Source organism: Physeter macrocephalus, chromosome 2 (assembly GCF_002837175.3).
Source record: "Physeter macrocephalus isolate SW-GA chromosome 2, ASM283717v5, whole genome shotgun sequence".
Taxonomy (NCBI): domain Eukaryota; kingdom Metazoa; phylum Chordata; class Mammalia; order Artiodactyla; family Physeteridae; genus Physeter; species Physeter macrocephalus.
Genome location: NC_041215.1, coordinates 111700458 through 111718188, shown reverse-complemented (window position 1 = coordinate 111718188; position 17731 = coordinate 111700458). Strand labels below are relative to the sequence as shown.

The window sequence follows — 17731 nt, the reverse complement described above, 5'->3', positions numbered from 1 at the left end:
AAGAGCTCACATTATTTACTGTGAGCTCACTAGGTAGGGACATTGACCCTGAAGTTAGAATCTGAGCTCCACCACTTACTAGCTGAGTGACCTTGGGCAGTTTCCTCATTTACAGTTATTGGGAGGATTAGATCAATCAATGTAAATAAAGTGTTTAAAACAGTGCCCAATGGTGGTAAGCACTTTGCTGTGTATGTTGTTATTATTAGCATCATTCTTCCTGGCTTCAGGACACAGAAGAGCTCAGAGGAAGGAGTACTACACTCCAGGTGCTGAGACCAGGGTTCCAGGTGCATCTCTTCCCATACAGGCTAGTGAGGAAACCTTAAAAGGAATTGAGATAACCCTGAATTGTAATAAAGAAACAAAAAGGTAACTTTAAGTGAACAGAAAGGTTTCTCTTGAATCTCTTCTCTGATTTTTGAGATTAAATGGATGTTGTAATATTGGAAAAATATTTAAGAATTCTTGCTTTGCATTGCTCATAATATTAGTTCTAGAAGACGAAAATGGCATCCCACCTAAGTTTCCTTCAAAATTTATTGAGTGTACCATCATTTCTGGTTCTCTTTCATCAATGGTGAATCTATCAGAACCTCTATAATCACCTAACTGTACTGTTTCACATTGCAATTTAGAAACCTCAGCAAATAAACTTCTCATCCACACTGGTGATGTGAGTAACTAAGATCTGTAAATAAACAACAAAGCTTTGGATAAAAATCAACTATTTCAATGGAAAATGTCCTATGATTTACTTTTTTCTCCACTGTTCTTTGCTTCAATTCCTAATAATTTTACAAGGATCCCTTGGATTTTAATAAGCCCTTCTTTTTCATCAAATGAAAACACAAACTTAATGTTCTTAAATTTGCCTCATTTTTATAATATTTAATTACCTCTTATTTATCAATTCAAGTACTAGGCACTGAAGACACAAAAAGTATTAAGACATGGGTTATCCCTTTAAAAAGATGGTAGTAAGAGATAGAGGAGCAAACATAATAAAGGAGGAAGAGAGAGAAAGGAAAGTTAAAGGCTTGGAAATGCAGATAAGGTTAGCATATCAGTGCATAAAAGGGAAATCAGAGTAGTAAACCCCAGTTAATTTATAAAGTTAATTATCTTCTTTAAGTTTATTGATAATCTCTCAGAGATATAGTTTATCACTAGGTTTGATGGGATGGTTTATCACTACATTAATACAGCAGCACTTCATTAAAATTAATATGAGTTTCTAAACTGAAGTCATTCATTCATTCATTTATCCACAACCCATTTTTTAAAATTTTATTGAAGTACAGTTGATTTACAATGTTGTGTTAATTTCTGCTGTATAGCAACGTGACAGTTATACATATATCTTCTTTTTCATATTCTTATCCATTATGGTTTATCAAAAGATGTTGAATATAGTTCCCCGTGCTATACAGTATCACCTTGTTGTTTACCCATCCTATATACAATAGTTTGCATCTGTTAATCCCAAACTCCCAATCCTTCCCTCCCCCACCCCCTCCCCCTTGGCAACCACAAGTCTGTTCTCTATATTTGTGAGTCTGTTTTTGTTTTGTAGAGATGTTCATTTCCACAATCCATTTTTGAGCTTCCCCTAAGACTTAGAATCGGGTCTAATTTGATAACAGGCTGCTGTAGCAAGGGTACAAACTGGCTTCTCTAAAACTTCTGTACTTTATTTTCCCCTCTAAATATTTACATCAATGAGCTTCTGAAAGGAAGATTCCTTTTCGATCTCTTCTACCTTGCTATCTGCATTTTTCCTATGAGATAAATAAGCTTTTATCTGACTATCTGGATAGATCTTACAAAACCTCAACTACATTAATAGCTGTCCTTCTGGATCCATCATGCCAACATGCTGACACACCCTGTCCAAAAGAAAACAAAATGAGAAAAGAAACTGGAGAACAAAGAAAGACTGAAAAAACTGGTTAAAAATCAGGCTGCTACTATTTACAACAGCCAAGACATGGAAACAACCTAAATGTCTATCAATAGATGAATGGATAAAGAAGATATGGTGTGTGTATATATATACATATATATATGTATATACATACACACACACACACACACACACTGTAATACTACTCAGCCATAAAAAAGAATGAAATAATGCCATTTGCAGCAACATGGATGGACCTAGAGATTGTCATACTAAGTGAAGTAAGTCAGACAGAGAAAGACAAATATTATAGGATATCACTTATATGTGGAATCTATAAAAATGATACAAATGAAAATATTTACATAACTTAAACAGACTCACAGGCATAGAAAACAAACTTATGGTTACCAAAAGGGAAAGGTTGGAGGGGGATAAATTAGGAGTTTGGGATTAACATATACACACTACTATATATATAATAGATAAAGAACAAGGACCTACTGTATAGCACAGGGAACTATATTCAATATCTTGTAATAAACTATAATGGAAAAGAATCTGAAAAAGAATAGATAGATAGATAGATAGATAGATAGATAGATATGTATTACTGAATCACTTTGCTGTACACCTGAAACTAACACAACATTGTAAATCAACTATACTTCAATTTAAAAAATAGAAAAAAATCAGGCTGCTATATTACTTTCAAATTATTTAACATTTAATTTTGGGACATCAGTCCTTTTTTAAAGATGTTTATAATCTTGGGTTAATACATGAAAACCAGGAAAACACAAGGTGGTATAATTTCTTCATCAAACCACAGAGAAGCTAATACCATAAACTCTTCAGGGAAGGTCAAGAGTAAACATTTCTCTTCTTTTTTTAAAATTTTTATTTTATATTGGAGCATAGTTAATTAACAATGTTGTGTTAGTTTCAGGTGCAGAGCAAAGTGATTCAGTTATACATATACATGTATCTATTCTTTTTAAAATTCTTTTCCCATTTAGGTTATTACAGAATATTGAGCATTTTGGTGAGTTTTGTTAGACACAAAATGTGTGATTTTGTTTTCTTTTGTAACACAGACCTAATATACAGGCAGATAAGTCCCATGCAATATGACTGCCAACTCTAGTCTTTTTTGGACTAGAGTCCAAAAGAGTATGGAATCCTCTTAACTCCTTTGGGAAAGTATGTGAAATAAAAGCTTTAGGCAATGTTTTATAATAAATCACACTATCATTTTTCTCTCTCGATAATTCCTCTGTTCTCTTGCTATTCCATCTTTGCCCCCTCCTCCTACCTATTACCAGGTGATTAGGTGGTCAGAACTTTACAAAATAATGGCTGAAAAGGGGGAAGAGTTTAAGGACCGCCCCAACTGCTTGAACCTATAAATGTTCATAGATATTTTGAAGTCCCGGAATTTTCCCTACATATTAGCAGATTAAAGGGAGGGTATGCGCTTTCTTCATGGATGGCAGTGTCAACCATGAATAAGCGTCTGATCCCCAATCCAGACTTTCCCAACATCTATTGCTGTAATGTGAGGTTTAGGAAACAAAGTGACAGACAAACTTTCTCTGGTTTTAGCAGTAGTTTAATTATGCATCTTTTTCTTCTTTCTTTAAACTTACCCCGATAGCTGCTAAGATTGGGGCTTGATAAATCCACTTGATGTCTCCAGCACTAAGTTCCCAGCATCTGAGACATGAAAAAGAGCTTCCATTAAAGAATCAGCAAAGCAAGTAAGCAGTGAGATGTAACATTTTGTTTTACAAAAAATTCCAGACCCAGGTTTTTGATTAAGAAACAAGTAGACAGGAAAAAAAAAAAAAATCTCCTAAAACACCCAAAACAGTAAAAAAAAAAAAAAAAAAAATGTGTAACAGTCCTGGTTTCCATACTATTAGCTACCCCTTGGGGATAAGTAAAGTATTATAAATAGTGGTTTATTATTTTCATAAAAGAGTCAAAACTATGTTTCTAGAACCACAAAAAAATTAGTCTTCTAAATGTGGTACCATTGATTCTTTATTTTTGTTATCACTGGAAAGATCCATAACAATTAAACCTTGTTGACAGAGAAAGTCCTCTCACTTTCAGAATTCACTCCATTGGTTGTAGAACATTGACATTAGTACATTCTTATCCACAGAAATGCAACAGAAAACTGGCAATCATGCAAATGATTCTTGTTGATAGGAGTGTAGAAGAAAACTGAATGCAAATGATTTTTGTCCATAGAAAGGAAAATTAGCTGTGTTTGGTGGAATGTAATTGCTCAGTGATCTGTGAATATTGACCAGTTTTTACATTTATTTGTAAAATTATTTCAGTGTACATATTACTAGATATAAAAATGTAATTCTTTTATTTCTCCTTTGAACCAGTCACAACATCTTACTGGTTTCCTCATTAATTAGGGAGTTAAAAAATCTTGATAGGTGCTCATTTTATATTTTCATGAGATCACGATTTTATCTTCTATTTTAAAAAGTTAGTTTTTAACAGTACTTAATAAAAACACTATTTGATTTACTTATTTGTTATATTTATTTTCTGCTTCCTGCTCACTCCAACTAGAATTTAAGTTTACATAGGCAGGGATCATTGCTGTTTTTGTTTTCTGTTACAAGTGCCTAGAACAGTACATAGCATGTAGGTAGTCAATAAACATTTGTTGAATTGAACTGAATTCAAAGTAAGTTAGACTCAACTTCACCCAATCTGGTTTGTGGGAAAGGTCTTACACTAGAATAAATGGAACTGAGTTGAGAAAAACTAGTTCCACTTGAAACTTTAATGTAGCACTTAAAACAGTTTTTTTAAATTAAAGATACATAAATAAAAGCCTTCAGTTTCTTTCTCCTTAGACAAAACCTAGCATTGATTGTGGTAACAGTAAATGAAATTTTAAAAAGAAATTTTAATGATATAATGATAATTTTTAAATTCTGGATAATAAACTTACTAAGAAAGTTACTTTTAAATTAATGAACAAATTATGGATAATAAAAAGCTATTTCAACTATTCCTTGAAGGTAAAACATTTTCAGTACACATGTAATAACAACATATTTTTTAAATATAATTTTGTATATAGGCAATACATTCTCATTTCAAAAAACAAACTATATAAAAAGATAGACATTGAGACATCTCAGTCCTCCCCATGTTCCCGTATACCTCTGACCTTGCCTTTCTCCTTACAGGTAACATCTTTTATTACTTTATTGTATATGCTTTCAGTATTTCTTTAGGCATATACAAACACATACAAATATTATAATCTTATTTTCCCCATCTTACAAAAATGCAATGTACACGCTGTTCTGTAACTTGTCCTTTCCTTTTAATAGTATATTTTTAATTTCTTTCCATATCAGTACCAAGAGAGCTTAGTAGCCCCAGCATTCCATTGGAAGGAGGTACCACAGTTAAATCAACCAGACCCCTAGACCAAAGTGTAATTCTGGTCCAGCCAAAATGAAATCTGCAAAGTCAATGGGCTTGAAGAATGAGTAAGAATGGAAATCAAACACAGGGACATTTTATACTTGCATACACCTTACTTGTTTACACATTATTGAACATTGCCCAAATTATTTGTATGCATCTATTTTCCACATTGTTCAGCCAGACAAGAAAGATAAAAGTGTTATTGAGTCGTGCAAAACATCTATCACACAACGCTAAAAAGGCTTCCCACTGTAAGGAAAGCGGCACATATTGTGAGAATATAAATTGAACATTGATTCACTAAATTTTGGATTTCATAAATTTTCTTTTCAGCTTTGACATCTGGTAATATCTTCATAATCTTCTCTCTTTGTTTCAATGACATTTCATCGTGGTGTCTCCTAACACACTGGAATTCAATTACACAATTTCAGCTCTACAAAATACTTGTATCTGGAAGTAGGTCAAACCAGCTACTTCTAAAAACAGGAAAAACTTGACTTTGATCATTTTCAATGTCAAAGTTTCAAATTTGCCCTTTGATAAGAGGCAACTGAGGTTTCAGATATTTTAAAGAAAATGTTATTAATCCTTATTTTTCATTAATTCTTCAATGTCCCAGCTCACACCGTGTTTGTTAACATGGCTGAGAAACTACCCTCTGTCCAGATTTTTTAAAATAAATTTTAACACTCTAGGAAATGCAGGACTAAATGTTGGTAAAAACGTAGTTCTGAATGGTAGAGCATGAAACACAGTAGTCTGTATGATGAATGGTAAAGCATACAGACTAGAAAGTAGGATTTCCTGCAGCCAGGACTGGAAACAGGAAATGCATTGTTCCACCAGAGGGATCCAGGGAATTATGTTGATTGAATACTGTATTGTCTCCACAACTCACACTCTGATAAGAGTAGAGGAAGTGAAGTCCCCTGAGAGCCATGCAGATTTCCTAGGAATGATGGAATGTATCTTTTCTTGGTCCTTTCAATTGCAAGCCCTAAGGTTCTTGCTGGCATCTCTTATCTCCTTTGGATGAGCAGGGAGAAGGTAATAAGGTATCTTGTAAGGTGTTTTTGCTTTTGTAAGTAAAAAGAAAAACAAAATTATTCACTTTTTAAGTCATTTGTCCAATCTAAACCACCCAATTATCCTACCCTACCTTAGTCAAACAACACTTTGATAGAATTTTAGAACTGGAAGAGACTTCTTTTGTATATTCTATAGAGTTTAGAGTACCTTCTAAAACTGGGTCTTATCTGCTTATCTCTAAATGTCCAAGATACAGAGAAAATCAGAGTTCTATCTTTGAAAGGCCAGATCAGAAAAAGATAAATGGCAACTATAAGAGACATGAGCAGGGGCTCCATCTGTCCTTTGGAGATGCTCAAAGTCTGCTCTCTCCACTTGAACTTTGTGACACGGCACTATACACAGGTCAGATGACGACGCTCAAGAAAACCCACAAAAACTTTTTAACTTAGACAAGTTGAATTTCATGAGAAATCAAATCTGGCAATTATAAAATCATGCCATGAATGTGGTAATACAGTTTATTTTCTATGCAAAATAAATATAAAATGACCCCTTAAACCAATTATCGCACTCAGATAAGGGCACTATAGAATTCACGATTTTATTCTAAGTAAGGTAGAAATAAATATTTTATTCAGAAGAGTCACATGATCTAACTTATATTTAATATTTTTACATTAATACATCTGGTTTAGAGCAATATTTAGTATCAGTTGTATTTTTCAAAGTATTACATACCTAATGGATTTTTTCTCAAAAATGATAAACATGTATTTCTTATTTTTTCAGCAAAAAGACTTATGTTTATTAATGATTTAATATCTAGTTTATGATTTTTTAAAAAATGCAAGATAACTAAGAAAACTAATTAATTCAATATAAAATGTACTATGAATATATTTGCTTTCTTTCCTTGCTCAAGGCCTGGAATAGCTGTTGAATGGATGAATGAGTCAAAATTGCTCCAGGCTAGCTGTAGGCTTTGGAGATGTAACCTGATATCTCTGGGTCTCATTTTATTCATCTCTCAAATGTGGGGATTGGACCAAACAATGCCTTCGGTTCTACCTTCTCTAAAATTCCAAATCTAAGTGATTTGGTTACACATCTCAGGGTAAAATTATTTAGCATTACTTAGTACCTCTTTACTGACTCAACCTCCCTCCCTCCTCTAAGAAATCAAACAGCAATGCTGCAAGTTTTCTTTGAGATTTCCAATATCGCTGTGTAAATGTAACAATAATGATAACAATGTAGATAACGTTAACCCCCAATTGTCAACAAATCCAAATGGCATAAAGAGATAAAGTAAGTAAAAATGAAACCCTGCGGGACCCTAGTGGGTACAAGCCCCTCTGTGTCCCCACTTCGTGTTTGTAGAAAAAAGCTTTAGTCTCCAAGGGTTTCCCCAGGTTCCAAAGAGCAGACTCAAACAGTTACTAATTAGTGAAGTGAGAAAATGCAGAAACAAAGGAAAAGCAGTCAAGCAAGGAAAGTAATAATAGCTTGAACATCAGAGTCACAGGACTCCTAGTTCCTCCTGAAGGGATACAGGTAACAATCTGATGCGTATCTTTGCATTGTTCTGCAGAAACTAAGACCCCTACCCTGTGGAGGATGTTGACTACATGCTGACCACAAGCATGTAGACCCTGGACTGGTTGGAACCGGAAAACTGATGATTAAGATTCCTAAAACATCACCTTGTTACAGAAAAATGTCCATGAGCTGACCATGCACCTGTGACCCTCACTCCTAATGTTGCCTTTAAAAACCCTTGCTCCAAAGTAACAGGGAGTTCAGATCTTTTGACCATTAGTTGCCCATTCATTCTCCTTGCTTTGCGTCCTGCAAATAAAAGCTATACTTTTCCTCATTACAATCCAGTGTCAGTAGATTCGCTTTGCTGCTCATTGGGTGAGTGAACCCAAGTTCAGCTCAGTAACAATAATGCAAAGCCACAACCTAAGTGTCCATTGACAGATGAATGGATAAAGGAGATGTGGCACATACATACAATGGAATATTACTCAGCCATAAAAAGAAATGAAATTGAGTTATTTGTAGTGAGGTGGATGGACCTAGAGACTATCATACAGAGTGAAGTAAGTCAGAAAGAGAAAAACAAATACCATATACTAACACATATATATGGAATCTTAAAAAAAAATGGTTATGAAGAACCTAGGAGCAGGACAAGAATAAAGACTCAGACATAGTGAATGGACTTGAGGACACGGGGAGGGGTAAGGGTAAGCTGGGACGAAGTGAGAGAGTGGCATGGACTTATATATACTACCAAATGTAAAATAGCTAGCTAGTGGGAAGCAGCCACATAGCACAGGGAGATCAGCTTGGTGCTCTGTGACCACCTAGAGGGGTGAGATAGGGAGGGTGGGAGGGAGATGCAAGAGGGAGGAGATATGGGAATATATGTATATGTATAGCTGATTCACTTTGTTATAAAGCAGAAACTAACACACCATTGTAAAGCAATTATACTTCAATAAAGATGTTAAAAAAAAAAAAGCAAAGCCAGTAAGTTCTAGAACTGAGGGAAAGCTGATGAATGGGGAGTTCTGGAGCAAGGCTGCACCTAAAGATAATGATCTGTAGACTGCAGATTTGGGGGAACAGTGGTAGGTTCTTTGTAGAATTCAGGTGCTCACATAATGTGGCATTTTTTTCACTGCACAACTGACAAAATGATTCTGAAGGAAATACTCAGTGACTCAAAACAAATGTGTGGGCTCAATGAAAGAAAGGAGCAAACAAAAAGGAGTTGCTGTCAGGAAATGTACACGATCTGTGGATATTAAACTGTATTCTGTTAACAGGGAAGAATGCTCAGCATTACTACATCTATAAGTTAAAACTGTCTCTCTTTAAATCGCCTTTTCATGTATCATAAGTGTATTAGTCTGCTCGGGCTGCCATAACAATATAGTATAGACTGAGGGCTTAAACAGCAGACATTTATTTTCTCACAGTTGGAGGCTAAAGTCTGAGATCAAAATGCAAGGTACTGTCATCTTGCTGTGTGCTCATAAAACCTTTACTTCATGTGCATACACAGAGAGAAGGAGCTCCCTCGTGTCTCTTCTCATGAAGACACTAATCCTATCATATAAGAGCCATACCCTTAGGATTTCATTTAACCTTAATTACCTCCTTAAGGGCCGTATCTCCAAATACAGTCACACTGGGGATTAGGGCTTCCCACATATGAATTTTGGGGAGACACAATTCATTCCAAGCAATAAGTTTGACCATGAAAGCAAAGAGCAGGCACTGAATGCTTCTCCATGTTCTCCTTTCCTTTCTTTGACTCACCATTACTAAAAACAGAAATAATATGAAAAAATGAATGTTTCAGTATCCATTCATCATGTAGCACCCAAAGAGAAACAGACAACTGGGGGGCTAGCGATTCCCTAGGATGGATTCCACTTGTAATGTGCATTTTTTTATCACTTAAGAATATTTAATTGCACTATAGAAGACAAGAGAACAAATGGGGTGGATTAAACATACAGTTTGCATTAAATGTAGATCAGCAGTTAGTAAGTAGAGCACATGCATGTTAATAAGCACAGGTACTAAATATCTGGGGCAACTGAGTACTAAATATTCATGATACACTAAATATATAAGAGGCACAAAGTATCCCCAATATGCAGGAAGTACTCAATAGTCTTGATGTCTTAATTCAGCCACTGATTGGTGGAACCCATGGCCACATATCCTTTGCCCAAAGAATGCAAATAAAACCCAGAGCTGCTCAGCAGGCTATGTGTCAAGCTAGAGCCATGGCCAGGTGAACTTGCCCTTATATCTCTCTGAGACAGCAAGTGTGTATCTCCAACCCAAGGCACCTTCTGTCTGTGGGTCCCCTTGTTGCAACCACATTTCTGGTCCTCATAACCACACCATCAGTGGGGAATGCTAATGTGGCAGAGAGAATGAGAGAGAGACAGAGAGGAGATATGAGTACTGCCTATCCCAGGACTCAGGTAGTGCAGTCCTTTCACCTGTGTGCATGATATCCTAAGTGTGTTAACTTACCCATCTCTTTCCCCTTGCTTCTCACTGTATGTTTCAAATTGATTTCATAAACCATGGAGTTTATGACCATCCTAATCGGGTCTGTGAGTCTTTCTGTCCCATGACTCTGGGATGGATAGCTTGCTGGTAATGTATCAGAGGCTACAAGGTAATTTCCCACATAACATCCCTAAAGGGTAATGTCATCAAGAACAGCAGCAAGTCTTGAGAAAATCCCAGGCTCTTGCTTTACCTCTTCTTGTCTCCACTCACCTTGCATCAGCCAGAGTTGCTCGAGCCACAGCCCAGGCTGTAACAAATGCCGCTGGGAACCCTGCAATCAGAAAAGGATTCAGAGACCATATTTCTTTTAAGATTAAGGGATTTTTTTCTTATATTCATCACATTAAAATATACTATTAAAAGGTGAGAGAGAAAAACAGGCATGAAAAATGTTGCTATGTGAATATGAAAAGTCCACTTAATTTTCATCTTGTCCGTTTGAGAAGGGAGGTGGTACACTGATGTTATTCGTTCTCAAAAGTGTGAAGATGAAGACTGGCTCTATTTTCCTTTGAGGGGTGTAAGGTTAAGCCATGTATGGAGGGGACCGAAGTTCCCGGGGTCAAAGGCAGGCGGTGGTCGGTGCATCCAACTTTGCCTCTTGAAATGCCGAAAGCCACATGCTTTCCAGGAGGAGGGAAGCAATAAGAGGGACCCATGAGAAGTGGCAGGAAGGCTGTTGTTCTAAAATACTCAAATTTTCTCATTCTAAAAGTTGAAGGCATAGAGAGGCTATACTGCAAGTTACAAAATTAGGAAGTTTTGATCAGTTTAGCCCTTCTTTTTTTGTTCATATCAGCTCCAGACAGAAGCATTTGCAGGCACTGAAAGCTTAGCAAAGGGTGGTGCTATATTAGTTTGATGATTTGAGCATGACATATTTGTCCTTCATAAACAATAAACACCTATGAGCTTGCAACATCAACTCTATTATACTGACTTTCCATGAGTCCTTTGCCCCCAGTAAAGGTTGACTGCTCAGTTCACGTTATACTTGGACTCTGACATCACAAAATATCACAAACCATAACTTTTATGCAGCACTGCAATAGAAGATCAAAAGATTTAATGGATAACTTTTCATTATGTGGCCTTTGAGAAAGAAGTTTAAAAAAAAGGAAGAGAAACCATAGGAAGCACCTTACAAAGAGAGAAAAAGAATTTAACTCAGAACATTTTCTTAACACAATATTCTTTACCTTTTAAAAAACACATTTCTAAATTTTCAGATATATTTTCTAAGCAAAAAAAGTAAACATTAAAAATAGATTCAGATGAAAAAAATTTCAGAAAAAAATTAAAATAAGGTGATATCTCACAAAAGGGAATTTCTTTGGTCTCCTTAGTGATCTAATTGAATTTAAGTTCAGCCTGCCTGTGTGGCTATTTAATTTTATGACTCTATATTCCAATTTTATTTATTGTTTTTACATAACTCCTTTTAAAAAAATTCTGCTCGAATTCTATGTTCTAGGAAATTTTTTTCAAAAGAGATCTACCCAATTCTGGTTAATTCTTAGGTTCAGCTTGCTATTCTATCTATCTATCTAGTCCACCTATCCATCCAACTGTATAAACATATACCCACTAAGCATTTATTAAATACCTTTTCATTTATTAAGAACTGTTATAGTCTCAGAAGATTTAAAAAAAGAACAGAATAAACAATGTCCCCGTTTTCCTGAAACTTATATTCTGGTATGGGAGGCAAAATTAATAACACAACTTCAGTTACCAATTAGCGCTATGAAGAAAAACAAGAATGATACTATGTAATGGAGAGGGCATGGCTCCTTCTGACAGAATGGTTCAAAAAGGTCTGACATGGATCCCTTTGCTGTTCTACTGCCTTGGTTGTCTTTAAAAAGTGTCTGCCTTAGATCAAAATGTTCACATTTTCTCATTTGCAGGTCTTCATCTTCTGCTTCCTTTACAATCTCCTGATCACGCAATTTCCTGAATGATGTTCTATATATAGAACATTGATTAATGGTGCTGGATTTGGAATTATGTTTTAAATGATAATTATAGCAAATACTTTATATCAGACACCATGTCTTAATGAAATTGCTTTTCTCATCCTTTTGGAAGACCCTCATTCACAAGATGAGCACAGAGACAACCACGGAGGAATAAAGAACAGAAACCACCTTGAGGCTTTCTAAGAATTTTTGGTAACCAATCTTAGTATCACATTATTAAGTAATTGAGAACACATAAATAAAGGGAAAAATCTTTGAAATCTAGACGTTATTTTAAATTTAAGTGTTACTTTAAGTAAATTTAATGTAAATTGGAATGTTACTCTATATTTTCATTTATCTTAAGAGCTGAGTTATTTTCATAAAATACATCAGTATAAATAAGTGATTCTGAGAGGGAGGCAATCTCTGGTCTACGAATAAGTAGACTTGAGTTTTGGTGTGGCTTCATTACTATTCTCCCTTAAAATGAAGGTTTGGACTAAGAGTAGTCAAAAAAACTTTAGCAATTAAACACTTTCTTCAAATAAAAACGTATACAGCAGCCCACCACATAAGCCAGAGATGCCTTGAAGCCAAAGTGGGGTTAAAGGGTCTTGCCATATTGGCCCATGTAATTTTATCTTGTTCTGGACACTTCAGAGGCTTCAGAGAACCCAACCTCAGCCTTACCCTCCTCCTGAAATGCTACTGTGGTATTGCAAAGTCATAGTTTGATCATAAAGTATAGAGTTAACCCTAAAAATTAGAAACCCATCATGACATGGGGATTCCCAGATTTGCTACAGACATACAATGTCTTACTAACCAGAAACCTTGATTCCCCTGGGAATCCAGTCTATGTTGACTGCTCAGACATAAAGTTCCAAGCTATGTCTTCAGTTCCCTCTCTACTCACTGCAGGATGCTGGAATTTAGTATCTATCACTTGCTGATTCATTCTTTGAGGAACCTAGAAATTCATCTATATAATTTTGATAGAATTGTTCTCAAGTCTCATAGGACTCTAAGGCCAATACTGAGTGAGCCTTTCCTCTCTGTAAGGAAAACTGCAGAGCCTTTAAAGTTTTCCATTGTTACAAAGGTAAGTGTCTATTTATGAAACTTCAGAAGAGTTACCCTCCCCTGAGATGGATTTACTACAGTAAACAAATCTTTTAAAAATATATCTAATTCATAGTCTAAAACCTGCTCTAGAAGAAGAGTAAGGCATTATGAAAAAGGACCAATCTAAAACAGAAGAGCTACAATGGAAAAGAAAATGTTTACTGAATAAAATATTGCCAGTGGGCAGAAACTGTAGAAGATCAATTGATGGAGAGCAGGTAGAATCTTGAAACGGGGTGAACCCACAGAGATAAATCTACATAATGGTTACAAATATAAATTTAAATTTGACTATAATTTATTTTCTTTTAAACAGATAATAACCTGTAGAATTTTTTAATGATAAGTAGTAAAACCCCAAATTACATCTTGAAGGTCTGGAAAAAGTAATAAGCAGGGAGAACCAAATTCCTTATCTTTCATAAAGTAGGGCCAAAATATAGATCTCTTATTGACTCTAATGGTTAAATATAATTTTAACTTTAAGATAACTTTAAGGTAGAATTAATAATGGCATTAAAAATCATAGGGCAAGGGAGAAACAGTTTTTCTAGATTTTTAAATTCAGCTTAAAGCAAACAACGAAGATTTTTAATTGTATAAAGGTGTTATATTGACTATCATAAATAATTTTATGAAGAACAGATTTTATAAATTAAATATTTTGAATATAATACACATGATGAGAATAGGCCTACAAAAAATAAAATAACCTAAAGGGTCAGACTCCATGCTTCTTGTGTGCTGGGACTTTAACATATATCTTGTTTTTCAATTATATATACTGCCAAATGGATGATCAAAAAATGTTTGCTGGATTGAAATTATTTTATACAGAGATAATAAAATTGGAAATGTAGTACCTTCTCCTGATTATTTTAAGATAATACAAAATATGAAAATATTCTACAAGAAAGCTTGGCAACAGGTACGTGACTACGTGGTATAACCAGGATAGGTGCTTTTATATGATAATACGTACATTCTGGCATCTCATCTGACAGGTGAAAATTAAGAATGGCTGCTAATACAGAGGTAAATTACCACATTCAATAAGGAAAAAGAAGCAAGAATGACACTTTTTTCCTACTATGTTGTATATTATATCCCCAGTACTTATTTCTCTTATAACTGGAAGTTTGTTACCTTTTGACTGACCTTTCAAATATAGAATTAAATATATTTTTAAAATATGTAGTTGGAACCGAGAATAAAGTGCCTTATTCATGAGAAAATTGAGCAGGGATAGGAAAAATTAAGAAAATGGTTAGTTGAAAGAAAAGAAGCATAGTCATCATTAGAATTTGCCTTTACTCCTCCATACATCTTGTTTTGTGATAAAGATATACAAAAAAGTCATTTTAAATATCTGCCTTCAATTTACTAAGGCAGACATGGCATATGTTCCTCTTTAGATGGTAATTTCCTTCCCTACCAACTTATTATTAAGAACCAGCAAAATCAATGTAAATAATGCAACTCCACATATCATTACAGAGTGAGTAATAAAGTGCTGAGTATTTACCTAGCTAAAGAGAGCTTAAAGTTATAATAATTGGGTCCAAATGAACAACAAAGGAATCCAAGCAAATTCTCTTCTCTAGTGAAGCCAATAAATCACTGGAAGAAAGTCTGAAACTAGGTTCACTATGGATTAGTCTAGCAAAGGATCCTGCAAAGCAGCTATAATGTTTTGGTATTTATTTTTCTTATAGAAAGTTGGAAAAATGAGTCTGAAATAAAAATGATATTTTGAAATCATACTCTCAGTGTTGAGATAAGAGAAAATAGTCTATTAATCAAACAGACTTGGATATTTACTTCAGTAGCAGAGAGAAATTCTTAAAAGAATATTACTGTTTTTTAATTATATATGCCCTAGCCTAGAGCATTTATTTTTTTGGAGTTGCAAAGAGAGAAACTGGAAGATAGACCAACTATAGAACCATAACTCTGTAAAGATTACTTGTTACTGTTTTAATCGTGGTTAATTACATAATATTGCATGTAAGATGCTTTTTGTAAAGTGATCTTCCATGTAGATACTACTTGCTTTCATGCATGTTCTTAAACCATTCGGTGAAATGAAGGTTTCAAGTTGTGATGCTTCTCTACTGTAATTGTCACTCTTATGACAAAATTTTGTGGACAAATAATTAAAGTTGTAAAGGAAGGTGAGAACCTCATACTTGCATAGAAGCTCACTGGAACCCTCACTGTTTTTTTAATTCTCATTTTCATAGAAAGATTTGAAAACTAGTTTCCTGGGTTTCAGTGAGGCAAACTCCTGATTTTACAGAGCGACAGACTGAGTGATACAGCCCAAATAAGAGCTGACAGGGGAATTTGCTATCAAACCAATATGTAAATAAAGAAAAACAAGTTTATTACTAGTGTGACCAATGTCATAGAAAAACAAAAAATAAAATGGAACTCAGACAAATTCATTGTTGAATTTTCTATCAATATCTTTACTAACTTCTAGTAATTATGTGGGTATACAGATATAATTTTGCCTTGAAGGCAAACTACCAAAAACTGTTGAGAAAATTTCCAAAGTACCCTAAACAAATAAAGTGTATCTTTTTTTTATTTTAGTAACTGTTAGTCAAAGATAAGAGAGAGCCTAAAAACAAACTGCTTTCAGAAATTTTTATTCACAACAATTATTATTTCATAATAAATAACGCTTGACAGTAAATTGACCCTTTGTCTTCTTAAAGGTTATTAACTAACAGGAAATTCAATATCCTTTACTTCATGTTTTCAAACGTTAAGACAAAACAGGCCAAAAAATTCTTATTTTGATGGGAAAAAAAAACTTCAAATTTAATCTTGAGCCACTTAGTTGGTTTTTTTCCCTGTGCTGAGCACGTCATAATTTGGATATTAAAATAGCAATTGTTAATATTGAGACATCTTAATTTTAACCACGTTTGAGTTTTAATTTTTTTAAATTATAACAAACATCCTTTCTCCACATCACATTGAGTTAGTGCCTAATTCAGTAATCGCTCTAGTACTGACAAGGCATTTTTGGAATGTGAGCTGAATATCCTTTTTTTAAAATTATTTATGCCAAAAGTAATTTAAATTATTTCCTTCCAAAAGACATGGTATATCTATGTAATTAGTTTGTAATTTGCATTGTTAAATGCAGTCAAGATGGTCCTATAAATTCCTTTCTGGCATTCTCATCATATGACCTAGAATTACAAATCAAAGATGCATCATTATAGCTTAGAAATTCAAAAATCAAAATTTTTAGGATGAAATTATTGTTAAATCAAGACATTGACATAAGATACAATGAGCACAGCAGTTCTAAATGTGCATGGCTAACAAGGTATTTCCCCCAAAGAATCCTCTCAAGAATCTGGCCTAAGAACACTAACCCTAAGTTAAAAGTGAAAAGTTTGTTACCACTGGGAGGATTACAGACTTGATCTTAATAAATTTCCTGAATAATTAAAGAGAAAGAAAGGATAAAGATAGAATAGGGAGGGATTATTTCAGGAAAATGACAGAAAGAATGCTAATGACAGGCAAGACAGAATGCCCTACAATCCATAATCCAGTTGAACAGGAAAGGAGACAGAAATGCCTTACCCCAGCCTATCAAGGTGAAGCCCCACAGGTACTTGGTGTCCGAAAAGAACGCCACAAAGATTAAACTATGCAGATAGAGGCCTTCCACCAAGATCCAATAGTAGTTTGTAGCCAAGAAGTAAATAAACATCACAACTGCAATCTTGCACCCAATCTGTTACAAATAAACCAACATTGCACCATATTAGAATTCCTAATCGTACTGGTTCCAACATTAGACCACTAAAAAGCAGTTCCTCCATTTCTTTTTTATAATCTAATATCTCTTGCACCTGGGAAGGCCAAGACTTTTGAAAGAGACCAGAACAAAGTTATTTTAACATAGCATTTCTAAGACTGCTGGCTTGATTCTATTTTTAAAATAAGATTTGTATTCCTTTAGAAATTACAAGAAATCACTTTTCCTTAAGTTTTCTTGTTTATAAAAATATTTGAGGGCTTCCCTGGTGGCGCAGTGGTTGCGCGTCCGCCTGCCGATGCAGGGGAACCGGGTTCGCGCCCCGGTATGGGA

At 34.6% G+C, this 17731-nt stretch overlaps 1 protein-coding gene across 1 annotated transcript in view; it reads right to left on the bottom strand.

Annotated features, from left to right (window-relative positions):
- PTH2R (parathyroid hormone 2 receptor) overlaps window positions 1-17731 on the bottom strand; it is a 103365-nt gene that overhangs the window by 18176 nt on the left and 67458 nt on the right. The window contains exons 7-9 of the mRNA XM_024124464.2: window positions 17221-17374; window positions 10733-10793; window positions 3556-3622 (exon numbers count right to left, since the gene is read on the bottom strand). Coding sequence (XP_023980232.1) covers window positions 3556-3622; window positions 10733-10793; window positions 17221-17374 — 282 coding nt within the window. The remainder of the gene's footprint in view (window positions 1-3555; window positions 3623-10732; window positions 10794-17220; window positions 17375-17731) is intronic.